Source organism: Toxorhynchites rutilus, chromosome 2, assembly GCF_029784135.1.
Source record: "Toxorhynchites rutilus septentrionalis strain SRP chromosome 2, ASM2978413v1, whole genome shotgun sequence".
Taxonomy (NCBI): Eukaryota; Metazoa; Arthropoda; class Insecta; order Diptera; family Culicidae; genus Toxorhynchites; species Toxorhynchites rutilus.
In genome coordinates, this window is record NC_073745.1 from 257,692,414 (window position 1) to 257,719,449 (window position 27,036).

Genomic DNA, 27,036 nt, shown 5'->3' on the forward strand with positions numbered 1-27,036 from the left:
CAGACTTTCTTACAAAATACTGATAGGGGTGAAGCACTGGGATTAATTTTCGTAAAATGGGGAATTGAGCAAAAAAGGTTGAAAACCACTGTTCAAGGTGAAGATCTGTTTAGTGGTAGACCGACCACGACCACGAATCTGTTAATAAGTGGCAATAGACGACGGAAGATGAATCGGGAAATCACTTTGTAGACGGCATTCTGAATGTCAAATGCACGAAAGTTTTCACAGTCAAGTTTGTCACCTTTCTTTGAGATAGGGCAAATAACCCCATCTTTCCACTCCTCTAGCAGCTGTTCTGTTCCCCAAATTATGACAATCAGTTCTGCTTCGATGCCATCTTTTCCAGTTGATTTATTGTTCTTAAGCTGTTTGATGGCATTCTTAATCCACCCTGTGTATCCCCAATTACTTTGCTTCAGCCCAGCGCAATGATTTCTCAATTTTTCTCTCAAAAACGGCTCCCCCGAATGTACTATCGTTCATGGACTTTCACTATTTATTATGATTAAAACCTGCTTCATTCTAAGCCTCGAGAAGGAGCTTCATTGTTCAGCTTATTTTGTATTTATAGAGAGAGAGAGTTTGATTGCAGCCTAAACACAACACTTTCTCAAGCCTTCCACTCCTTCCTTTCTATTCCATACGTTTGCACTAAAACATATTGTTGTTTCCCTTGATTCTTGCCACCTAGAACCTAAGATTTACGTTTCCGCTTCTTTCTTCGAAATTCTAACAAAATATACATATACATATTACGTTTCTCTAGCGTAATTACAGAGAAATTGAGCAGAGTGATGAAAATGTAAGCAAAATGATTTTATTTTCAACGATTTATACATAGAATCCGAGCTGTGTGAGGAGAAAACGCTAATTGGACCGAAAGCATTTCGGCGTTTCAACGTGTGGATTAGTGTGTAAGAAACGGGGAGTCAAAATGAAAGAAAGCGCAAAATGACAAATAAATAATTTCCTCCTTTTCACTATGATAGAGATATGATAAAATGTGCTCACGGAGCTGTGATGAATAGGGTGAAACTGCAAAGCAAATGAAACGAATGTTGAAAGCAACAACATTTCTGTGTTTAGTGTTTGCTCTGATATCTAGTGATTTGTTTGTTGATGACGATAGCGTATATAAAGATTTTTCATTAGTGGCGATTTTTCTTTGTTTACTAGGATTGTTCTGCCCAATACGGTTTGCTACTAAACAATTGATTTTAATTACTCTTTAAGGTATATATCACTAGTTTTTTGTTACTTTTACTATATGTATAATAGCTTTCTGCAATGTTTCTCCTTTCTGCCTTACATTACTAGCAGATTATTCCTTAGTCTTAACATTTTACTTGGTTTACACTTGTTTGCGGTTTATCGTATTTGTATCATTGATTTGCCTGTCTGCTTATCTTAAAACAAAATTATTGAAATAGTTTTCTCGTCTCCCCGTGTATCGGTCGAGTATGGCCCTTGTATTGTTTTCCCTGGAAACGCGGGATTCCAATTTTTATTAGTTTTTTTCTTCTCCTCTTACGCATTTTGATAAAACTGGACTATAGTAAAATGATTAGCATTTTGCTCTTCTTAGAATGTTTAACTATTACGGAAACAAAGATGCATGCGCGGTGTATATGCTCATACGTGAATGTGGTCTCCGATGCGTTCGAGTTGATACACTCGAAGCAAAGCATTTGCGAGTGTTCAACCCAACCGCATTTACAACGTCGCCAGGAGCCGCGTGAATCCGAGACAGGCGGACAAAATAGTTTGTCCAAAGCCGTACACCATGGCCAGAATCGGTGACATCGGCAGGTTTGACGCTCTGTGCACAAATGCTATGGTGGCACTGCTGACGGTGCCTCCGGTAACCGGAGAGACCACACCCATCACCAGGATAAAGATCGAGAAGAATCGACCGAACTTGTGCTTACGCAGTGTAGCAAACGCAACTACTGCCGCACCAGTATGTACGATGATTGACGAGAATAGCGCCCACAGGAAGACGTGGTACCACATTTCCAAGAATTTAGTTAATGTACTCGTTCCGACGCCCCGCAGTCCGATCACATTGGCTATCGTGTCCAGCTCCGAGATACTGTCGGAATACATTGCTTCCGCTAAAACCGATTAGGTTTTCTCCCTCACTATGCCTTAACGTTTGAGAGAACTTTTGTGACAAATTCCTCGTCGTATCCTTAGCTTTTACTACACATATACAGTGCGCTAGTGTTTTTCCGCACGTCGAGATCCCTCGTACAAGTTACTATCTTGCTTTAGTTTAAAAACTTTTGACTAACAGTTACTCCGTTGCGCCCAATGGTTTATTTGTGACACACTGCTGAGCGATTGAGGGTTTTGCTGTTGCTCCTGCTGCTTCCTGTACGCGTCTTCTTCGGCTAAGAACAATGATAGATATAGTGAAAACGGTGGTAGCACAGTGGAAACTAAAGCTTCGTTCCCGGCTAAAATTGACCCGTTTGTGAACAACAGCGATGATGGAGTGGTTTCCCGGGTAGCAACAACGGCAGAAGTAGGCAGAGATGTTGCGGATGATGTCGGCGGTGGTCGCATCAGGTAGTGCGAATGATACACACCACTGTACACCATCGTGTGGTTCTGTAATGAAGAAGAGATAAAGAAACAGTTGAAGGGAGGCAAAATCCATTGTTTTTTTTCATTTAGTTCATATTTTTTCGACTCAGATGGTTCAGAAGTTGAAACTGTTATATTTCTAAGACGCGCAATCACTTAAAAATTGGCTGTTCGTAAGCCGGTTATGGAATTTAACTCAACAATATTCTTTCCTGTTCTAAAAGATTATTTCTCGATGTTTTTATTGATAAACAAAACAAAATAATGGTGACTCAGTGGTAAATGGCAACAGTGCATATCTCACAAATCTCAAGAGTTCTGGCTTCAATCTTCGTTAGCGAAGAGGATTTTTGGGGGAAAATTTATCCGATATGGACCGTAAAACGAAACATTGCACAAATCAACAAAGAAATATAATCAACACGTGTTGTTTTGGTATTGCCATATAGTGGTGTCCCAGCCAATGGGAATCTTTTCTGGACAAACTAGAAACTACGACATATGAACTGCAGAAAGCTTTACGCAATAGTCGAAAGGAGCCCTGCAAACACCAGAGGAGCACATCATATCTTTTCCGGATGATAATTGGAGTCGTATATGCTCAGTTACATCCGATACAGCAGTGTCACAATGTGGAATAACAGCACTAAATCAAAAATCCGATATTTTTATAACAATTGCCAGTAAGAGTTAACGATTATATTTTGCTGTCAACAAAACTCGTTCTTTCGTGGAAAAAACATGATAAGAAGGGTTATGGGCGTTACATCACATTGGGCTGGGAATTTATTCGAGGTCACTTTGGCAAGAATCCCTCTCATCGATTACGCGACTCGCTTAGTAGAATGGACGGTTCAGAAAGCAGGGTACAACATCTTCGAAAACAAAACATGAAAATCGACTCTTCTCTCAGTCGCTTCGCTACGAGTAGGATTGAAGTAATCGCCGCCAACATGACTAGTTCATCAGTCATCTTCGCTCATAATGCTCATCGATTCATTTCGAGTCAATTCAATTCAAATGCAGGATGGCCACTCGATTTCCATATTTGAAAAATTCCCGATTCTGAAAACATAAAAATTTTATAGTATTGTATCATTAGTTAAACATTGATTTTTGAAAGCCGATTTGCGAAAATATTTCGCATGTCCGCATGTGACATAAAAAAATTGGACGGTGCGTTATTCAGCAATAGACTTTGGGTTAGATGTAGCGTTCAGGAGATACGGACGAGATTGATTCTGAAATATATACATCTAAGGCCTGAAGCGCTTTGAATTGAATTGAATTGACTGAATATGAACCGTGAGTTTCGAAATCAATCTCTTCTCTTAAAACTAAAAAAATTAAATCGTCTGCACTGCACTGCTCTGACTGAAAAAAAATTGTCGTTCAAGGGGTTAAAGTAATAACCCGAACTCAATTATTTCATTAACTATCGCAAATAAAATTACACAGAATACCTTTCTTGTTAAAATAACGCTAGACAAAAAAGCTTAGAAGGAATAGGAGCATATGAGACGAGATGAAGTAAATAACACGAGGTAAGTAGCACTTTTTCAATGATCCTGAATCTGACTCCTTTTTCTCTGAAATGCGTCCCATTTTTACTTCAGAACCTTGATTTATTTTAGGAACTTGTTTCGGTCCGAATGTTGAATCTACATTTCGACTATCAACCATTATTTTTATCAAAGATACGAATGTTTCAATTGGATACCATAAGAAAACCATAAGAGAAAAGAATGTGAATTAATACACTATGATCAGAAAGTACCGGATTTTTTTTTGTTTAAATGTACCGTGCATGCGGGAACCAGTTTATTTGTTTTTCTTATGTTGGTATGACCTTAAGACGATCAAGATGATTAAAGAGAATGCGACGAGGGAACTATAGGCCATCCCTTCGTCGGCCTACCAGGAATGTATGGAGAACTGGGTCAAGCGTTGGCACATGTGTGTTGCTTTAGATGGATCATATTTGAGGGGCTCAGAAGGAAAGGGATGTAAGCGACTTGATAGACTTCACTTATCCAACTTTCTCTTTAGTTGATAACTTAACTGCAAAAACGTTCCAATTTAAGTTTGCTATAGAATCCGACAGATTGGGTTCTGACCTATCTTCCAGATTATCAAATACAGCTAGGAATGTGTTTGCAGTTAAGTCGATATAGAGAAATGTATGATGTCACTTACACCCTTTTCATTTTGAAGGATATAAAATAAATTTGTCTGATATTTAACTCTATTTTGTTTCATATAAAAATTCTCGGTACTTTCTGATCATAGGGTAGTATTATGTTTATAGGCGTTATTACAAATCTAGTTCAACTTTCAACACTTTCTAATTTTCTGGGTTTTCAAGGCTGCTGGGCGTCAGCCAACATCTTCATTTTTTACGTTCCTTCACTTCAAATTTCGAAACAAATTTTGTTGAAAAAAAGAGTTCTTCATCTTGGTACATCGAAGAGAAAGAATTGTTGTATCTCGTGCGACGTTTTCATACGCTAACATACAGTATCATTTTAGATCGTTAAAAAAACATTGATCAAAAAAATCCCGACTTGAAAGATAAAAAAAATCCCGAATGGGTGCCCAAATGGCTATTTTAATACGCAGTGGTACAGTGTCGACACCTGATGGTGACTTTCAACGAATCCTGTTTTAAAATTTTAAGCTTTGAATGAAAGTTTCTTGAAACACATAATCCTGACTCTGACTATTGAATCATTTGTCTATACATTTCCGACATTTTTACTGAAACTTTTCATTATAATAAAAAATTGTCCTCAAGAATAATTTTCGTATGAGATTCACGTAACGAATGAATACAAATCTAGCTCTTCATTCAACCTGACTTTAATCCACCCCTACTACTCCACCCTGACATGTACCTCGTTGCCCGCGTACACAATTGAATTTGAACGTCCGTATAAAGTGGAACAAAAACTTGATTTCTGATGCGAATAATAAGAAATAAGAGGGTAACGATAATAATGAATTCGGGCCATTTTGAATCTGCATTTTCATAAATAACTGTGTTATGCTAATCAAGCCCTTTCATTCGATACCCATATTGATGGGGTTTAAGTATATAGTCCGCCATTTTGTAGCAGCCGTCATCTTGGATTTTCAAGATCATGGAATATGCAGTTTTATAACGACAGCAGAGATAAAGGCGTGTTCCAAATTTCAGATTAATCGGTCAACAGGAAGGGGGTTAAATTTCTGTTGATGTGGGACAACCCTACAGATAAACATACAAATATACTTACAATAGGTCATGCTAAATAAAACCGCTTAAAAGTATAGTATAAAAACTATATTTTTATGTTTTTAATTTTTTGATTATTCTACATATCCCATATATTTACATTTAAGTGAATATTCTATCAAATTCCGTTTGAAAATCCTATTCAAATTCAATTCACTGTGGATAAACAACGTTCCATTGTTTATCCACAGTGAACTCAAACATCGATACATGTATACATGATACATGAAAGAGAGGAACCGAATTCAGTCTGGGGGAAGTCAATTCAATACGCCGTGAAGTCCATTTGACGGTGAAGAATGAAATGGGCACGGAACGTCTGTAGAACAGTTAGCGACGAGAGGGCCCGAATGGCTGTTTGATTCTTGACCAGTCCAGAATCTGAAGCCCCTATTCATTAAACCATGTTATGACTTTCCGGATTTTATGAATTGATGCCAGATTACCCAATTATCACGATATTTTTGATGCAAAAAAAGTAAATTATTCTGAAGTACTTCGTTGCACTTCTAACTATGCATTTGTGTTGATGAAAAGCTATCTGAACCAGGTCTTTTTGGAAATACTTTCCTCAAACCATTAAACTGCCGCTTGCAAATTTACGAGTTGAAATATTAAATGACACGTTGCATAAATCCTTCCCGTATAAAGAAATTCTATTCAAGTAGAATTTATTTTCATTAGAGAACTTGTCCTGAAATAGTGAAACCCATGGGATTAGCTTCCACATTAGTTTTTGGATCCGCAGCTTTGGAGATGGGATTTTTATGGTTTGGGAAGAATTTCCTCAAAAAGGCTTACCATCAGCACGAATGAACAGTCAGAAGTACAATAAAGTACTTCAAAATCATTCACTTCTGTTTTTACATCAAAAACATCGTGATATTTGGGTAATTTGGCATCAATTCATAAAATCCAGAAAGTCATGACATGGTTTAATGAATAGCGGCTTCAGGTTCTGGACTGGTCAGCTTGTTTACCAGATCAAAACCCTATCAAGTACTTATGAGGAGTGATCGTACGAATAGTAGATGCAGCTTACAAGCAGTATGAGTGATTTGAAGTGCTTAAACGAGCAGTATCCTCTGTGTAGAAAAATACGAGGTATGGCTATTAAATAACGAGACTGCGTGCCTGGAGGCGCCCTAGAGGGGCGGGGAGAAAAACGAATAGTGCGTTCGGTAGCTTGAAGTGTCTGCTATAAACGTACGAAAACACGTTTTTGTCCCTATAGTAGTTTGCGAGAGTGGGTTGAATGGAACGTGGTTTGTAGTTCGCGTCGGAAGTCATGTGTGACGAAAAACACGAACAACAACGCACCTGCCTATAACGGGCTGTCGTTGAAGCAATTTTTAGCCGATAAGGGCATTCCAGTGCTCGAACATGCCCCGTACACGACAGATCAAGCCCCATGCGACTTTTTCCCATTCTCCAAGATCAAATCCGTGTTGAAAGGTACCCGATTTCAGTCCGTAAAGAGGCGAAGGCAAAAGCGACGCGACTTTTGAACGCCATCACAAAAGAAGAGAAAAAACGTATGGAAAGGTGTGTGAGGATCAAAGGGGAGTATATTGAAGGGGAGCATATCGTTGTACCGTAATTTTTAAAATATAACCCTTTTAGTAACCAGTCTCGTTACTTAATAGCCATACCTCGTATACACACTACAACATGGCGCAGCTTGGCCAACACCACCCCGAATGGGTTATTTCAATTGATTGAGAACTAAAGATGACCTACGAATTAGAAAATTATTGTAATTCATGAGAAAATGACGTTAATTTTATAAAGGAGGGAGAGTTTTTCCATCTATTCTATAGTTCTATAGTAATGAAGCACTGGAATTTAAGTTTTTCGAATGTTTCGCGCCTGGACACATTAATAAAGGGTGTGTCAAATCAAATTGCATCACGGAAAAAACGCTGTAGAAATTTAATTTTTAGGAATTATATCTTCAGCTTTCGCTTATAATCAGATAAGAGTGTATAGATCACGTTGGCCATGCTTCACTGTCAATTTTTCGTAAATTTGGAAAAATGTCGTCGAACGAAAAAGAGCGTCGTGAATTAATCCTGCGCACTCATTTCGAGAATCCGGAGTTGTCACATCGGGACATCGGTAAGATGCTGGGAATCGTCCAATCCACGGTCAGCAGAGTACTAAAACGATACTTCGAGAACCTAACCATCGACCGGAAGGTGAAGAACGGCAAAAATGATGCTCCGTCAGTGAAAAAGATCACAAGCGCGTAGTTAAGCAGTTTAGACGTGATCCGAGAAGTTCGGTCCGGGATGTCGCCAATAAGCTGAATTTGTCAAGTTCATTCGTCCAGCGGACCAAGCAGCGGGAGGGCCTGCGTACATACAAGGTTCAGAAGGCTCCTAACCGCGACGAAAGGCAAAACATGGTGGGGAAGACGCGAGCCCGGAAGCTGTACACCGAAATGCTGACGAAGCCGCATTGCCTGGTAAAGGACGACGAAACCTACGTCAAAGCGGACTTTTGTCAGCTGCCGGGCCTGTTGTTCTTCTCCGCAGAGGACAAATTCAGCGTTCCGGAGGAGATTCGCAAGCAGAAACTATCCAAGTTTGCCAAAAAGTACATGGTGTGGCAAGCGATCTGCTCTTGCGGAAAGCGGAGCGCCCCCTTCGTGATGATCGGCACGGTAAACGGGCAGGTTTATCTTAAGGAGTGCCTACAGAAGCGCTTACTACCACTATTGAAGTAGCACGAGGGCCCGACCATCTTCTGGCCGGATCTCGCTTCGTGCCACTATTCAAAGGACGTGTTAGAGTGGTACGAAGCCAACGGGGTCACCTTCGTGCCAAAGGAAATGAACACGCCCAACGCGCCGGAGCTTCGCCCAATAGAGAAATATTGGGCGATTATGAAGCAGGCCCTCCGGAAGAACCCTAAAGTTGTCAAATCTGAGGCGGACTTCAAGAGAAAATGGATTTCTGTTAAAAAAAAACTACAACCTGACGTTGTACAGAACCTTATGGACGGGGTAAAGAGGAAGGTGCGAGCATACGGGCTTGGGCTCGAAGTATGAATAAAAAGAAAATGCCAAAAGTTGTTTAATAGTTTTTATTTTACTGTCTAAAATTTTCAAAAGGATCGGTCTACTGGGCGAATTTCTACAGCGTTTTTTCCGTGATGCAATTTGATGTGACACACCCTTTAGAGTTCAAATGGCCAGTATTATAAATGAAGATAGTTATTATATTGTACACTTTATACTTCAATTCAACCGACTGCTTACATATCTCTGGAAACTCAGTAAAATGGAGTGGTTCTATAGTTATGAAACGCAGTGTAGAATAGACAAACTCTGTCTTCGGAGTTCAGTCGGTAGAAAATGAGATAGATTATGTTTCATCAAGCAAAGATTTAAAAATAAAGGGAGTCTAAATTCAAAGCGCTAAGTGAAAAAGTGTTTAATATCTAGAGTTGAAAAAAGGTCTTGGACCACTCGGGGCCGCTACATTTTTTCACGCTCGATTGTGAAAATGTCCCTTCTCCTTCGTGTATGATCCTTTTGCTTCACATTCATTCGTCTCATTGCTCACACTGAGGCGCAATTTTCTATCGTAATTTTCAGAGCGAATTGAAACATTCATTTATTCGAGTAGTTAATATTCAAATGAAAGTTTCATAGTTGTCTTTGAAGTGTACCCACTGATTGAAATGAAAATGATGAGGCAGAAGATTGTACAGTGGATCAGCGTGATTAATCAGTTGCCGGCGCCGGTGGTTAGTGGTAAGCGTGACTATGCTATGCCCTCCTATGTCTCTTTAAATATCTCTTTGTTTGGAATACGGTTCAGAACAATTAATTTTGGAGCAATAGAACAGATGAAACCCTCAATTGAAAGTTACGAGGGTCCTTCTTAAAAGAATAAAATCTTTGACGTCGATAATAAATATAGCCCATTCCAGCAGATTCAGTCGTCAATGAAGGCTTTGTATCCAAATTGGAGGAACATCAGAAATTAATGAAACGGAATACTCCGATTTCATTTCATTCTAATAGGTTAAAATGAATAAATCGAAAATGAAAAGAAAAAAAACAAGTGAAAACATCATTTTTATTGCTTAGTTTCGAGTTTCTTAGTCTTGTAAACAGCAAGTGAGACGTTTCGTAAACTGTCTAATTTCTAATAATTTTCTGATAGATTTACAAGTTTTTGACACCAATCGATAAAACACTCCCTAACAATCTATTGAAATGCAGAAAACATAATTTTCACTGGACATGCAGACATATAAAAGGATAGCATATCGTTACGCCTTAAGTAGTAATTCGCTAGATGTTGGGTCTGATACATCTTCGGAAATTATGTTTTTGGTATTATTATTGATGTTTATTACATGTATTCGGATAGCATTAATTTTTTTTTTCGATTGAGAGAGGGGTACAACCAGACACGCCACTGATTAGGTTCAATCTAGATTGTTCAATTTCTGAGTGACAAAATTTATACCAAAATCTACCAGAGCGTGTACAACATATTCCGATTTGGGATTCCTTTGTGGCTCACCTGCAGATTGGTGCACAAAATACGAAATACAGTAGAACCACGATTATCGACGGAATAGTGTGGCAAGCTCGCCTCGGGTAACATAAATCGCTGATAACGCAATGGAGAACTAAAAATTAAGTGCAAACTCGAAAAAAGACATTCCAGCATGAAAACAATTTTTTATCAATATAGAAATCATGAAACTATCCATCTGTAGGATCGTGAACTCGCTTTCGCGGATCATTCTCTCTCGGATAATCGGGGTTCTACTGTAAATAGTAACCGGTTGAAAAATGAAAAATATCAATCTTTTGAACTAGTAAAAACCCTGTTTTACAGTTTTTAGCCGATGGTTATCCAACACAATTTCGTGTTGTTCTTCGCCATTTCTGGAGTGGTGAACTCATTGTGCTGAGCACTTCATCTGATGTTCGTCTTAGCCACCTCGTTTCAACATCACTGAAAGAGTCTGGCTGATAGAACCAAAACTGGCGTCATCTAATATCATTATAACATGGTTTCCACTTTGGCACAAAGCAGTAGATTGAAAAGGTATTTCTTTGCATTACAGATACAACAAGACCGCCTGAGTAAAAGGTTTTCTTCTTTCACCAGATAATCGCAGTTCTACTTAAACTAGGCAACAGATTGCATGAAAAAATGTTTCCTATAAAATTGATAATGCTGTCTTTGCACATCAATAGTCAAAATTAAGAGAAAAAAACTGTCACATTCCATCGCCACTGAAATTATTCGATTACTGATTGCTCCGAAATTCTGAAAAAATGAATAAGTTGTATATCGACAATATGAAGCTCACGCTAAAGGGTATTATCAATTAATCGAGAAAGCACTACGAGCTGTCCAATCAACTGTGTTCTAGATCTTCCTGTTTGTGTTCAGCACAACATGATAGCAAAATAATCTTTGTCTCAGAGATTGGAGGACTGTGACTGGACTGAGAACTGAGAACTGAGGACTGAGAAATGTGACTCAGAACGGCTTCGTTTAAATTTAAATTATACCCCAACCGAAGTTCCTTGCATGAAACGAAACACCGGAACAACAACAAATAATATAGTGGACAACTCACTAGCACTAATACTCATTCCAACTTGCACAGATAACGAAAATAGAAATAAGTGCGTGCCTCAACAAACAAAACTGTTCACAAAGAGGAAGGAGACATCGATAGAGTGATTCATAAACGATAACTGCAATTTGAGTCAAGCTACAAGCTACATGCTGCCACTGATTGACTGAACGAAATAATAATTGTCACTTGGTCAAAAGGCCAACGAACGGATAGACATACGACGTCATGATTTATACGGCACATTTTCTCGACCTCTAACATTTTATCATCGTTTTCTTCCAAGGTTACGTCTTCAAATGTTTATTTTCAACTCATATTGCGAACAGATATCGACGGCCATGACGACCGTGTAGCAGTAATTACGCGAACGAAACAATTTTTTGCTTCACAGTTTCGGTCCACTTGTCATGCCATCGCCTAGCGGGCACACATTATGCTAAATATGAAAAACGCACATAATTCAGTGCAGAGTATACACATGTGAATCTTGTAAGCATGGGTGGCGCTTTCAAACAAATCGTGTCGGATGTCATCTTCGGTTTCTACAGATTTTATGGACAGTTTATCAAACAAAGTTTTGATTGATGATTTCACTTGGATTTGGATTTCAGTAGATGTATATTAATTGAAACGCCTTAAGCTTAAAGAAAACCGAGCACTTCCGAGGCAGAATATTGAATTCGACCTGCATTTGCGGGAATTGGTCACTGCTGAGAAATAGTGTTGCGCATTGGAGATTCACAAACGATTCAATTGTATCTGTACCGCTATATTCTCGCTGTATTCCACTGTTGTTCCCATGTAAAATATTAATACAACCCCTCCAAACGACTGTGTGCATCAGGTCGTTAAGTCCATAAAAATATATATGCCAGTTGTACGTTCATTCTTCCTTGCTTCTATCCACTAACCCGTTTGACATCGTTCTTCGGGTCAATTTTCCGTGAACCGAGTTCAACCTATGGATGTGGTGACGAGCGGTAATGATTGGAACAAGTGTTAAGTGCTGCCCGGATACGGCTTGTGCCAGCGTACATCGGTACATATCCTAGTTTACTCAAAAGACCGACAAATTAAACTATTCCGGTATGAATACACTCCACAATCTGAAACATATGAAGTTACATAGTGTAATTCTCAGTTATAACAAGTTGAAATAAATGATATCTGAAAAATCAAAAACCTTTGTGATGTGTTTCTAACAAAAATCAAATGCTCCATCTTTCACGACTCCAGCGATGTGGCATTCTACAAACTTGATTGCCAACCAAAAGCGTTTACTTTGCAGAGTTCTGGTGATCCCTCTCAATCGAGAAGAAACGCCTTTTCCGAAGCTCCTTAAACACCGAGCTGCTTGCTACGTTTGAAAACTTCTTGCCCCGTTGACATTATTCAACGTTTTTGTCCCCCTGGGTTGTTATACTTAAACATTATTGCGTCAACGGGTTAATGTCACGCTGGTTTCCATTAACTGGAAATACATTATCATCTAATTGCTGGTTTTACATTTTACATTTGCATCTGTACACACTTGTGCGGCTCGATACAGGCAAAGTTGGATTGTTATGGTTGTTAAGTATGCAATCAAAGCGAATTTCGCCTCCAGCCATAAAAATTATCACGTAATTGTAATAATTGTGCAAAGTATAATTTCGGATGTGTAAACTTGCGTAGAATCTTGAGAAGCCATACATTCTGCAAATATTCGATAGGACATTTCTAATGCAGTGGTAGACATTCGTTCAGCCGCACCGTATTTTTCCTCAATATTTTTAAAAATAAGTCAATTCTTTGTACAGTTTTGCACATAAAAGACGATTATTGTTTATTTTCATCGAATTCATTCTTAAAAAAGTATAAATTCACTTTTTGTTTTATTCAAATATGTGGAATCAGGGTGGACATTCGTTATCCGCATCCTAAAATTTCAATAAAAGAAAATTTGTGCGGCAAATTTCGAGTCCAATCGGTAGCTATAATTTAGTATGTCCACCTCCATTTCGGATCACTTTGAAAACTCGATTTGGCGTCGAGTCTGACAGCTTTTAAAGTGTTGCCATATTGATTATAGCCCAATGAGGTACATATAGAGGTGGAGCAGTAGGCGAAGTGTATCTGTATTGGCAAGCCAAATATCGTGTCGTAATTATTTGCATTCAATATGGAATGTATATGGAAGAAACAAAACAATGTTGAAAGTACTTACGGTTGCATGATAATTGGAGCCAAAATTCTCATGAAATCATTCTACTGGTTCTTTTTTAACAGATGACAATTATATCGTGGCTTATTTCGATTACTCATGTGGTAAAAAGATCCAGAGAGCATTCGTATGCTTAGTTCTCGAAAGCAGTAACATTTTCGATGAAATTTTGATTAATTGGCAATTATTATCTCACAACATACACACCGACACTGAGAGCCTTCGAAACATCAACTTCATAACGGTAAAATAACAAAATTTTGTTTGTTTCTATGAACGTGGGGGAGTGAAAATGGCACATGGAAATATCACTTTTATCCGTCTTTTTCGACGACATTTCACAAATATTCACTTCACGCTATCACATTAGCCTCATACTCAGCGGGAGCTCTACAAAAATGTACATTGTTAATTGATAAATTACTTCCTGAAAATAGCATTTTTATATGGATGTGGTGGGCAATCAAAGGTAAACACAACGACTGACGTCACTATTTGCGAAATAGTTATGGCAGCGCATGCTATGTCGCTCGAAACTCGACCATCTTTATTACCTTTTTTCCAGGACATTGATCATAGCCCAACATTCCTGAATTACTGCCTTGAGACTGGAAATGTTGTCAAATTGTCATCCGTTTGCATAGACCATCTCGGCCAAGATTCTCCATAGGTTCTCTATGGGATTGCAATTGACTGCCAGCAGATCATTCAAGAAGCGGAATGTCCTTCTCGGCAAACCATGCCTTCGATTGCTTGGAAACGTGGATCTATGCATAATCCTGCTTAAAAAAACTACATCCTCGGTAGCGTTATTCTCAATATGGCCAATCAAAACGTTCTCCAGTAATTGAAGATACTTTTCGGAGTTCATTCGGGTGAAAATGAAACAAATGAAAAGCTTGCTGTGATAGGCCTGTATTACCGGGCGAAAATGAAATGGTTCTGCTTATGGGTGGCGGTCAGTTTCGGATTCCCTTGAGGTTCCTTCCACATGATGTTTGGTGACTCATTCAAGATGCGCGCAATATGCCTCTTCGTTACTGGAACAACCGATTCTGCCTTGATGTATGAGCAGGACATCGTTTCCTGGTTGCTTCGTGTCTTATTCGACCTTTAAGACGCAACGTAACTTTGGTGTTCCCATTTGTTGGTCATTATATCCCATATTTTTGGCACTATTTAAAGAAATTCCGTACCACTTCCTCAGATAGACCAATTTTTGTTACGATCGAGCGATTAGAAAACTTTTGTTCGCTGAATATCTTTATTATTTTCCGCCCCTCTTCCGTCAATAGAATACCTTTCGCCATTCCTTTAAATTCTACGTGAATCACTAATCTGACCAACTTGTTACGTTGCACATCTAATATTTATCTTTTAAATTAAACATTCCCAAGTATTTTTTCAAAAAACACAGATAAAGGCTTGGTTATTATGCGAAAACTCGATTTTCTCGGGAAAACCGATGCCGCCTTGTGTGTGTGTGTGTGTGTGATTGTGACGCACGTCCTTTCAATAAAAGTGACTTAAATATCACTACAACAAATAAGTATCCCAATAAAAAGAACTTTCCTAGTTGTTTTGTAGGTGTTTCAAGTTTTTTTTCAAGCGGTTATATCACAGATATAACCCACTTCTTGTTTTTTCAATATTTTTTTCTAAAAAGAACAACACATTATGATTCGGTATTGTTCTTATGCTCTCGTTTTCGTTTTGTTGCTTATGTTATTGATATTTTTAAAATCAATTCTAGGTAAATTGTGATTTATTTGGCGAACGAATGAAATCCCTCGCTTCTCTCTTTTCTCTTCTCTGAAGCAAAGGCTTTCTTTATTGTTCGGGTCACTTCTGGCTTGAAAAATAGCGAAACGGTCATATATGGTACAGTGATAGACATTCGTTTAGCCGCAAATTGAACCCTGCTAAACGAATGTCTATCACTGTTGGCGCGGCGAGAAAAATGATGATGTTTTATTCAAACTTCATAATTTCATAATTTATCTTCAAATTTCCCGATTTCACATATTCTTTCTAGGCTAAAAAGGTTTTCGTACTTTTCTTCGGATACCCTCCATCGAAGTTTGAACTCTCTGTTGGTCAACCTCAGCGGTCATTTTATTCCACAATCTCTTCATGTCTGCAGCATCTCGAGTAGGATTGGGCGATCTCGGATCGATTCTAAGAAGATCGATCTTTTTCATTTCGAATTCCGATTTTTTGGATCGATCTTTTTTACTCGAGAAAATCGAGTTTTCGATTCGGCAAAGATCGGTTCTTTGGTATCTTTGGTACCAGTGGATCGATCCTTACGCCATTTGGAAAATCGATTCGACAAGATCGATCTTTTTATAAAGATCGCCCAATCCTAATCCCGAGTTACTTTTGCGACCTTCTCCAATATCCGCTTGTCAATTGCCCAATATTTTACGATTGGGCGGAGTTAGGGGCAATTGGGATGATTAAGGCCTTCTTCAATGTAATCGACGCCATTGTCACGGTACCACTAAAGTACCTCTCGACTGTAGTGGCAGCTTGCCAAATATGACCAAAACTTCACCGGAACTTTGTGAGCTTTAACAAACGGAGGAAGACGTTTCTGAAGGCACTCTTCCCTATACATTTTCGAGTCCATTGTCTTGTTTATGACGAGAACCTTGTTTTTCTGTCCACAGATGCAAACCCTTTGCCGCATCAAGAACTTCCTGGCAAATTTATCATCGAAAACGAACATAAATTTACTGGGAACATCTCTTCTGACAATGGCCTGGAAGCTGTCTAAAATCAATCTTCTCGTATGTTTCCTATTTTTTCAAAACCTTGTTGTACAACTTTCGAGCGCGTCTCTTGGCCACCACAAACCATTCGTTCCGTTATCCTCTTTGTCAATAACCGACGTCCGTCTCTGTTTTGCCGATAACTGCAGCTTTAAGGTTACTCCATCGAGGTGATCAGTGATTTTTGACATGCTGTAACTTCGTGAACAATCAACGCATACAGATGGAATGTACATACATCATTTCAAAGCTCCATCTTTCAGCTATTAGAATTTCACGAACATATTTTTATCTTTGTGTGTGTGTAGGTGTAGTGGACAACTATATCGCGAAGAAGTAAAAAATCGATATTATTCTGTTTCAAAGATTTTGTCGACTAACACAATATTTTGCCATCCGACTCAATACCAAATCCAATTAACAATTTCAACCAGCTCTCAATTAGTTCCTAGAACGTTACGGTGGGACCTTTCCAAATAGAGATATTTCTGTTTGAATGAAAGATTACCCTTTCGTCTTTGATGATGAATAATTCAATAAATAATGATCGCACCGGATATCGAAAGGCAGTTTCGAAAACTCCAATAAATTCTGTACAAGACTAATTTATTGCTTTGACTGTTAAATCAGTTACTTTAACACTTCGTAGTGCGCAATATGTTTTGAAACATGGTCGGGCGCATTGAGCCTGAGAAGCACTGCTTGATATATACTTAAGAAACAATTCGGGATGTTGGGTTGACATTTTAAGCGAGCGGAACAATCCAAAAAGTGCCTATCAGACCAGTTGCGTCCGACGGATTGTTAACTGTTAAGAGGGAACCCCTGTCTGGAAGTTCGGAAAATAACGAATTTTTGTGATTTTTTGATGTTTGACGTTTCTGTACCGTGGTGTAATTCCATAGTTTCGAAAATGAGAGAGTGACGCTGGAGTGCAAGGTTTTGAACGCTAATACTTTTTTACCGGCTGAATGGAGTGGTATAATAATCACTTCGTTCGAAACATAAAATGTCAAAGAATTATATGATTATTGGTCCAAAAATTCGTTTCAATAACTTAAACATTGCTTTGAGAACAGGCTATTTAAAATCATAACAATCTAGCTCATTGATGATGATTGCTTTTGTAGTGATCGGAATGTGTTCCCGAACACGGACTCAAAATCAAGGCACCTAGAGAAACCGCCATCGCGAATAGGCACCGTCACTTGTAAATGCGCTCGAGCAAAGGAAGATTTGCGCATTCGGTCCCACGATACAATCGTATCCAAGAGCATCAGTTTCTATTCTGCTTCCGCGTGGAGTGGTCATGAAAACTGTCGTGTATTATTCTCACGAGAACAAAATAGAATTATGTATCAAACTCCATCAGTTGCTTTTGCAAAACCACGCAACTCTTCTCTTCATCTCACATACTAACAAGGAACACTTTCAGCAATCTTTAGAAATAATTATTCATTCATTCATTGAGAATTCATTCAGATGCAATTTCAAACAAATGACTACAGAGCCAGCGGTAGTCCTACGTCTACCTTGCGGTTATATCACATATATAACCTACTTCTAGTTTTTTATGTTAGGAATGAAGTGAAGTGCGCGGGTATTTGAGTCATTGTTGAGGGTATATTTGAAGATGTATTTTTAATTTTTTTGAGTGCACGAATAATGATTATTATGCTGTTGACAGCTGAATGCGTAGATGGTGGTATCAGTTCTGAAGCAACGGGGTGTCGCAGAACGAATTCCAATGAATATTTTGAAACCTTAGGCAGGGTTTCTCAAAGTGGTCGATATCGACCCCTTGGGTCACATAACACAAGTAACACAAGTTCTTATTGATATATTTAAGATGCTTAATCAGTTGTGTTACGTGAACCACCCTGTTATAAGAATGACCAGGGTTGCCACATTTGGTCCTGTAAAATTTTCTAAAAAAATCTGTATATGACCCATTCCAGCGTGACGTGACAACGGTTTGACTCACTAAAAACGGGTTTTTTTCTCGTTTTCATCTATAAATCACACGATTTCCAAATGGTAAACGATTATAAAGTGAAATTGAGAAAATTTCCTACAATAATCTTCAACTGGAGAATATTTTGCAGTTGAATGCGCTTGTTGCCAGCCCAATACTTTTGTGACGTGACAACACCTGTCTTTTTGCGGGTTCCGACTTTTGAACATTATTGTTGTATTTTCAGATCCGTTTCAAAACATACAAATAAACTGTGTTCTATGATTTGTCAATGAAAGATGAACGTAGATTCCTGTATACTCAGTTTTTCAAAAAACTCGCAGGAACATGCATTTTAACGGCATGCATTTTGTGACGTGACGACGCGCTCTGTGCGAATAAACAGTCTCCACGAAGCGTTGTCGCGTCACACAATCAATAAGTTGTATTAAATAAGAATTTCACCGTATTGTAGCAAGCGATATACTATTTTTTATGTTTTTTATTACTCTGAATACTGTTTACTTTCCTCTGAGATCTCCCCTTCCCCTTCCAAAAGTTCATCCCATAGGGGAAGGTGGTCCTTCGTGTCTCAGGAACGGTATTTTCTACTGAATTTTCAATAGTGTCAAATGAAAGGTGTCATAACGCTGACAATTTGCTCTCTTCATTCTAACGTTTTAGCGTCATTTTACGTTTTCATTCCTTCAAAAACAGAGAAGAAATATATTAGACCTATGTGCAAAATGAGTTCTATGTTCTGTTAGATTGTGAAACATTGTGAAACAAGGCAATTTTGATTGTTTATGGTATGTATAGCATGGTTAGCACAATCCTGGTTCATCGAGTAGCGCTCACTACAGGCGGAACGCATTTGATTTTACTATCAGAAACTTTTGATAAACTCTTTGTATGCCTGTATGTTAATGTTTGCGTGTTGAAGATGACTTTGACTTTGACTTTGACGTTGACTTTGATCGTTGATCGTTGATCGTTGATGTTTGTGTGTGCATTTTTAAGTGCACTTTCTTTGTAGAACTCCACACACGTCGCTCTAAGGCTAAGTTCTTTACACTCAAACATTATCTCCCTCTCACTTAAATCCTATCTCTCACTATCAAACATTATTCCTTTTTTATTCCTCTTCGCACACCCATGGATATATGCCAGCATTACCATTCACGATCGTATTGTGGGATTTCATGTCATTCCCGGTCTTTTTTATCCGTTTTTAACGAACCGGAAGTCACCAACCTCGATTTCAAAATGGCATCGGAATACGATATTCGACTTCCACTGGTAAGCCCAAATCGTATGGGTTTTTCCTATTTTTTAGCATTCAATACTACCATCAGCAAACCGGGAGTTGGAATAAGATTATATCTTATATTATGGAATCTACGTTCGTATATTGTTTAGAAAATATAGGAGAAAGATCATTTGTATGTTTTGAAACGGAACTGTAATTAATTAATATAATCATTATTGTTCAACAGTCCGAAACGGCAAAAAGTCAGGTGTTCCCAGAAGCATTTGACTGACAACAACCCAATCTAACTATGAAATATTCTCCAACTGATGATTCTTATTGGAAATTTTCTTAATTTTACTATAACATCGTTTAATTTTGTGTGCTTTATTCATGAAAATGCAAAAAAGTGTTTGTAGTGAATCAAAATGTTGTTCCGTCACACTGGAATGGATCGTATACTTTGCGTGACGTGACAACTTCTGGAGACAGTTGATACTACTCTATTTTTGGATCGATCTCAACCAAATTTTGTGGGTTGTTGACCTTCTTTGTTTGCTCAGAGAAACCCAAGTATAAAAATGTTTGAACCTTCAAAAAGTGTCCCAAAAACATCCTTAATAGGAATGGAGAAGTGAGGTAACATTTCATATGGTTAAAAGTAAACTATAATTAATTTAACATTCAAAGTTGAATTCGAAAAAAAATATCTTTAAATTTTGTATCTTTGTAGAAAATCTGTATTTCTGTATGTACAGATTCTGTATCTGAAGTTTGGCGAAAAATCTGCAAAATACAGATTATTCTGTATATGTGACAACCCTGAGAATGACCAATATCTTAGTAGAGAATATTACTGCTGTATATTTCAAAAACTCGACAAGACGATGAGTGCGCACAAGATGAAAATAAAAAGTACAAGATGAAAAATTCGGCAAGTAAAAAAACGTGAACAGGTTGGTGCAAGATAATGTGTTTGAGCGTACGAGTCCTTCAGGCATGATTAACATTTCTCAGTATTTTAAACATATACGGTATTTAACACGACGGAAATCATAATCAATTTCATGTCCAAACATACTCCTGATATTTTACTGTATAACAAGCTTGGCCTTAGGTTGCAAATTCATATGCTTTCTGAAATACGTTAGAGCTTGAATTATAATGTACTCAACTTCTAGTTTAATTCAAAAGATTACAAGGTATTAACTGAATGAAGTGAACTAGAATAAAGTGATTGAAAAAGAATTTACAAAATGCTTGGTCATCTATGTGCATGGCGTAACAATTTTTTTTTTAATTATTTCAGGAAACTTGAGAATGGGTCGCGGAGAGGGAAAATGTTACGAATCGTTCATTCCGAGAGTCGCTTAAGATTTTGTACTTCTGGTACGATTTGCGATTAAATATTCCTCTAATTTGCTTCAAACTTTGAAAAATCGGCTAGAAAAAACGGCTGGATATATCAATGTGAAACGTTCACAGATGTTTAGGGAATATACTAGGCTAAACATTTTCCAGCAAACATTAGAACTTACTGCGATAATTGCAGAATTACAGTGGATTTTGTAAAGCACTCTAAAAATCCTGTTTTGACACTTTTTTGAGATCGATGCATGAAATATGAAGATTTTTTTTTTTCGTCAAGGTTATTCTTGTTATAAAGTTATAAATTATTCTTGTGCAGAATTTATTGGAGTTTTCAAAACTGCCTTCAGATTTGCGGTGCGATGATTTTTTTTTGAGTAATTCACCATCACAGACGGAGGGATAATTTTCCATTTAAACTGAAATATCGCTTTATGGAAAGGTCCTACAGAAACGTTCTAGGAACCAGATAAAAGCTGGTTTTTGTTGTGTTAGCCCAGAAAATCTTTGAAAAAACAGAGAAAAATTGATTTTTCATTTCTTTCCGATATTATTGCTCACTACGCCTACACACACCGAGATATAGATATGTACGTAAAATATTCTAATACCTGAAAGTTGCAGCTTCAAAATGATGTACATACCATCGATATGCGTAGATTTACACAAAGTTGTCAAAAATCAAATCAAAAATTTTCGACTTCGCACTCTACTCCTTTTTTTTCGAGTGTATACCAACAGATTTTCTCTCCAGCTGGACGAGTCTACATTACCCAGCAATGTAGCTTTGTTGTTAGGATAGATATGATATATTAAAGATGAAAATATGTGCCAAGAAATGATTTTTGCTAAATATATAAAGATCGGTTTTTTTTTACCGAAAAAGCTATTCCATGGAAGAACATTGAGACGGATAATGCACCATCAATGGTTGGTTGTCATCGTGGTTTTACAGCTTGTTGGTTACTGGTAGCTAAAGTTCGGTTTTACTCACGAATGAGGTCATCTGCTGTTGCTAGTAGATTCCCTTGCGATTTGTACACTCTACTGCCGATGCACGGGCACTACCACTGTTGGACCGTCCAGAAAAGGAAAAACATTCACGAATCGCTGCCCGTAGAACCCCCGTCCCGTTGTACCGCTCGGTGAGCTCCACGTTACCCAACACCTAAAATCCACGTAAGAATCGTGATAAGGTGCTTCATAAGCGCTAAGCTCCGTTACAAGCACTAATAACCGTAGTGTAGTGATATTGTCATGGCTCATAGTGTCAGTTGTTTGTTACAACTCGTTTGACGGTTGTGAGTACATATAACAAACAGCCCTTTCCATGGTCAGCATTCGAAGTTTCAAAAGAGTTGAAGCAACATATTTTTCCTAATTGAAAATTGATCCTAATTGAAATCTACGTCCGTGCCACTAGTCTGAAACCCTTCTACTTTTTTGAAAGCTATTGAAACAAGTTTTTGGATCAATATGTAACAAACATATAACGTGTAGACATTTTATTTTTCGAATGAAGTGTTTTTCATTCCATTTCCTTCAATTATTTAGGAGTTATTAACGCTCGAAACTTTGAACTTGTACCCCAGTACAGAAATGAAAGACGTAGTCCTACGTCAAAAAAGTATATCAGCATGGAAACTAGGTTTCATTTATACATAAGACAACCATTAAACTTCAAATATATACGGAAATATCTAAAATATGCCAAAATATAGCCCCCATCACTCCTAGACTCAACCATTGACTGCCTAATTTTTAGGAAGAGGCTATATCCACGGTGTGGCAACACTAACAAAAGATAGCAGAAGTTTCTATGCAGCAATAACTTATCAATGAAAAAACGCTAAGCTTATCATTCATCGTTCAATGTGAAGAACCTTTTTCAACTGATATTTCAATGATTTGATCGAGCCAAAACCCTTATTTATTATCTTCCCACCTGTCTTATCGGACAAGTAGGTTTTTTGTCGATATGGTCAATACATCTGCCTCTAAAAACGCATATTTACATTCGGTTGAATTAAATTAGTTTTCCTGCTCGCTTATTCAGAGGAAAATTAGGAATTCAGAACAACAAATTTTGATACGCATATTTTATTTTACGTTTGCTGTTCATGTTTGTAATCGTCACCTACATTCGACCACATCAGATTGCCGTGTGTTATAGAACGAACTATATCATGTCCCCGGACAATACTAAATCCACTATTCCGAAACAAAAAGAAACATTTCCTCAAGATTTCCATTTTACTCACTCATACCAAAATAGTTTTGTCCCAATTCAGTGAACTAGCTGCTTACTTCCTGTAATATTTGACCTCTATGCATTTGCGGTGGTGATTATGCTGGCATTACTTCCTATAAACACTTTATCTTGCGCTTGACTGTGAGTGAGATCTCCATTACCGTATTTCTACGCATTCCCTCATCCTGTACATATGATTGCGCCGAACTTAGAATCAAATTGAACGAACAAAAATATACATCCACCGATACCAATGTTTATTTTCGTGTAAATCGATTTTCTTGGGCACGGTTTGAAACGCCACTGCATCGATTCCTCCGATCACATTCAGTCTATTATTTGTTTAATATGGAAACCAGAAGCTACAAACGTCACCCCGCTTGCGCTCGATGCGAGATGTACATTGACCACTAATCAATGTTTAGTGTTTGCTCCCAAGGAGCCGCTGTGTGTTGGGTCGTACCTTTATATCAGTATTTGCTGCCGACCGTAGCTATGACCTTTAATCTCTGTTTTACAGCACACATTTAGGACACACTTAGAGGAGCAAAAGCTACGTCGTTGTTTATTCTTTCACTTGCTAGTTGGTCGACCTAGGTAGGCACTGTTCGCACGTCGTCTCCTCCCAATGATTCTTCTCCCTGCCACTTAGAACTCACCAACAGTAGTAATCGCAAACACGATAGCCTTGAAGAGCCAAAGGGAATGTGTCCATAATTACACCCTCAGATTCACTTTCGTTTCAGAGTGCACTCATTTTTTCTTGGCTTCCTCTCGGTACCCATACACGTATTGCACTAGACAACTAGTATTGAAAAATTATGCTCATTCCGTTTTGCTTTTTCATTCTCATCACAGTGTATATCCTTCACATCCGAAACATTCCAGAGTGGAATGCAGACACTACAACAGCACACGGTACACCACAAAACGGAGTTTTTTTAATATCACACACGAATTCAATCACAAATCGTAAACTATTGCTCCATTGGTTTAGTTCGTTTTTCAATGCAAGCGAGTAATCGTAGCAAAAAGACAATATCGTGATAGAGGAGGGGACCCATCAGACGATCACTCTTGCTACTCTTCACTAGTCTATTTAGTAAATCTTTGTTTGGCAGCGACCAAAGTACGTAGAATATGAAGGTAGTGTACTCCCTGCTTTGTTCAAGTATTGTTAGGCAAAGAAGAAAAGCAAGAAATAGAAATAAACCATCGATCGAATCCATAGAAATTCAAGAACTGTTTCAAAATATGTTTCGAAATTATTTCATCATTTATTTAATTTTGTTAAAATAAAATTTTGAATTATCGCACATGTACCATGAAAATAATGCAAAACCGATAAACAAATGTGTAGAGAGGTTATATCGAAGCAGTGTCGTTTCTGTACCCGATCCAAGGAGCGAATGCAAGGGATAGCTGAAAACATCTTCGATTAGTTCAGGGGTTTTCAAATGGTGCTCCGCGGGAAATTTGTGCTCCGAGAAATTATAGCAAATGCTCCCGCCTGAAAACCACTTTGAAAATAACAATTCTTTAATTTCATTTCACTGGGCATATAGTGATTTATCTTGTTTACTCCGGGTCAGATGTCGTGTAACTGCGAGTGGAAACCGAAATAGAGTTGTTCACAGTTGGGTAATGTCAATGCAATAAGATTTGTTTTATTGATTGAATAATGCAGGTGCTCCGTCAAATTATTTTGCTATAAAAAGTGCTCTGCCATAAAAAAAATCTGAAAACCCCTGGATTAGTTTATAGCATTTGAAATTATTCTGTTCCGGGACGTGGTAACAAAAAGTAAACAAAAACTGTTCAGCATGAAATCGATAATAAATCACATAACTTGCGCTGAAAATGCGGTACACTATCGTGTTTATCGTCGGCTCGACTTGCAATTTTGTCACTTTTTATGATTTTTAGAACTTTTAAAATCGAGAAAAATTGAAAAAACTTCAGAACTACAAACTAATTGAGGATTTTTTTATTACTAACTTCATTGTGTGTGTAACACATGCGTTCTCCGTGTGTATACACAGGAAATATTCCTTACCTTCTCTTCTATATACTTTGGGCAGCGACATGCAAAATGACGTTTATGAATATTAAAATTGATCAACAATGTCCGACAATATTGACGAAAATGCTTACAGCGGTACCAGAAATGTACCACACGGTCGTTATAATATTATATAGATGGGAATGAGCATGCTGCTTGTTTTCGTTGCCTGAAATTTCTGATTTGTTCATATGAATAGCCCACCTTCGCTACATTTAGTCGCCATTTGTATTTGCTCTCGTGCTCATTGTAATATTCAGTGCAATTCGTGCATTGATATAAAGAAACAAATTGCAACGTATGACCAATTCATGTATTGTTCTAGCAAATGCAAGAAAGAATCGCTGTTTCTATAACTGCTTCTACATAACCACCGAAGCCATTAATCCTTTCCAGGCGCACCGAAACTTGCTACTGAAGAGTTATTTATGAAATTTCGTTGCATTTATAAATAATACACACAATGATAAACAAGCAAATCAAATAAAACAAATACGCAATCCTACGTCTAAAGCGGTTGTGTCTACAACCCACTATATTTGTTTTTATTTATCCAATACGATCCGGATATACAGAATGTGAAGTGGAATACTAAAGTCATTTCAAACAACTATAAGTAAAAAAAGAAGGGGCTGTCCACATACCATGTGGTCAGAAAAAGTACGATTCTAGACTCTCCCTCCGTGGACAAGCGTGGACATTTTCATACTCCTCCCCCTGTTGTCCACGAGGACATTTTTCCTTGTTTTATTAGAATAATTTAGGAAATAACTGAAATGCGCATAAATTTAATTTCATTTCCATTTAAGTTTATTAAGTGTTTCAAATTTTACTATCTGTACCCTGCCACGCTTTGCTGGGGCACATTGAGATTTTATCACTGAGAAATGAGTAACAAAACGATGCATATATTTCATATGAGTTTAATTTTCTAATACTCTGTTTTTCTATTATCTGCGAAGATATAAATGCTATCTGGTTTGCCAACACAGAAACGCGCATTATACAGTTGAACAATCCGCATCCGAATATAAATCCCTCAATTCCAAAGATTGATCTTGAGTAAACCTAATCGAATAAAAATAAATGGATTTAAAATCGTTATCAGATACAATTTTAGTTCACGATTTTTCAACACTTGCAAAGAAATGTGTTGCCATCACGTAAAATACATAGAAAATTAATTTACGTTCACAGCAAAATTTCAGTAGTGTGCTTCTTCCATGTGGAAATCTTAAAGCTTCCTGTCTATGCGTTCTATACGTTGGCAGTAGCAACAACAATCTTTTAAGTGGATTACATATTGTGTTATAATATGAACTTTTCTAACTTTTCGAGTTTTTGAAGAGCACAAAAACGAACAGAACAGTTTTATATGCATAGATTATTTTATATCAATTTCATAAAAAGAAAAGATAAAGTAGGGAGCATGCACTGATAACTGTAGATCTTCACTTGACAAAAAATTAAGGAATAAAGGGTCGAACTTTTTTAGTGATTTCGTAACGCCTGTAGCTTCGATATAAATGATAACAGCATTTTCAAGCTACAAACTTCTAGTTTAGGGATATCGTACGTACATATTTTTAATTTGATGTGTATATGCGTTATAGACAAAAGACATTGCAGGAACAGATAAAGCGTTCTTGGTTTGCTTTCCATGTTTTTTATAGATTTAAAAATTCCCAAT

General features: G+C 37.7%; 1 protein-coding gene across 4 annotated transcripts; it reads right to left on the minus strand.

The window, feature by feature from the left end:
* Positions 1-473: 473 nt before the first annotated feature.
* On the minus strand, positions 474-24,402 carry LOC129769135 (transmembrane protein 170A). Of its 4 annotated transcripts, none has more exons than XM_055771213.1 (2): positions 23,944-24,402; positions 474-2,616 (listed from the first exon to the last, which is right to left on the minus strand). In XM_055771213.1, the coding sequence occupies exon 2, from the start codon at positions 2,107-2,109 to the stop codon at positions 1,717-1,719; it is 393 nt and encodes a 130-aa protein (XP_055627188.1). In that variant the 5' UTR covers positions 2,110-2,616; positions 23,944-24,402; the 3' UTR covers positions 474-1,716. The 4 variants fall into 4 exon arrangements, with proteins under 4 accessions (XP_055627188.1, XP_055627186.1, XP_055627190.1 ...); XM_055771211.1 differs by having other exon boundaries at positions 23,748-24,402; XM_055771215.1 differs by lacking the exon at positions 23,944-24,402 and adding an exon at positions 23,341-23,730.
* Between the last annotated feature and the right edge of the window lie 2,634 nt (positions 24,403-27,036).

Coding starts and splice junctions, on each gene's coding strand:
- LOC129769135 (XM_055771213.1), bottom strand. CDS start 2,109: ATGTATTCCGACAGTATCTCGGAGCTGGACACGATAGCCAATGTGATC.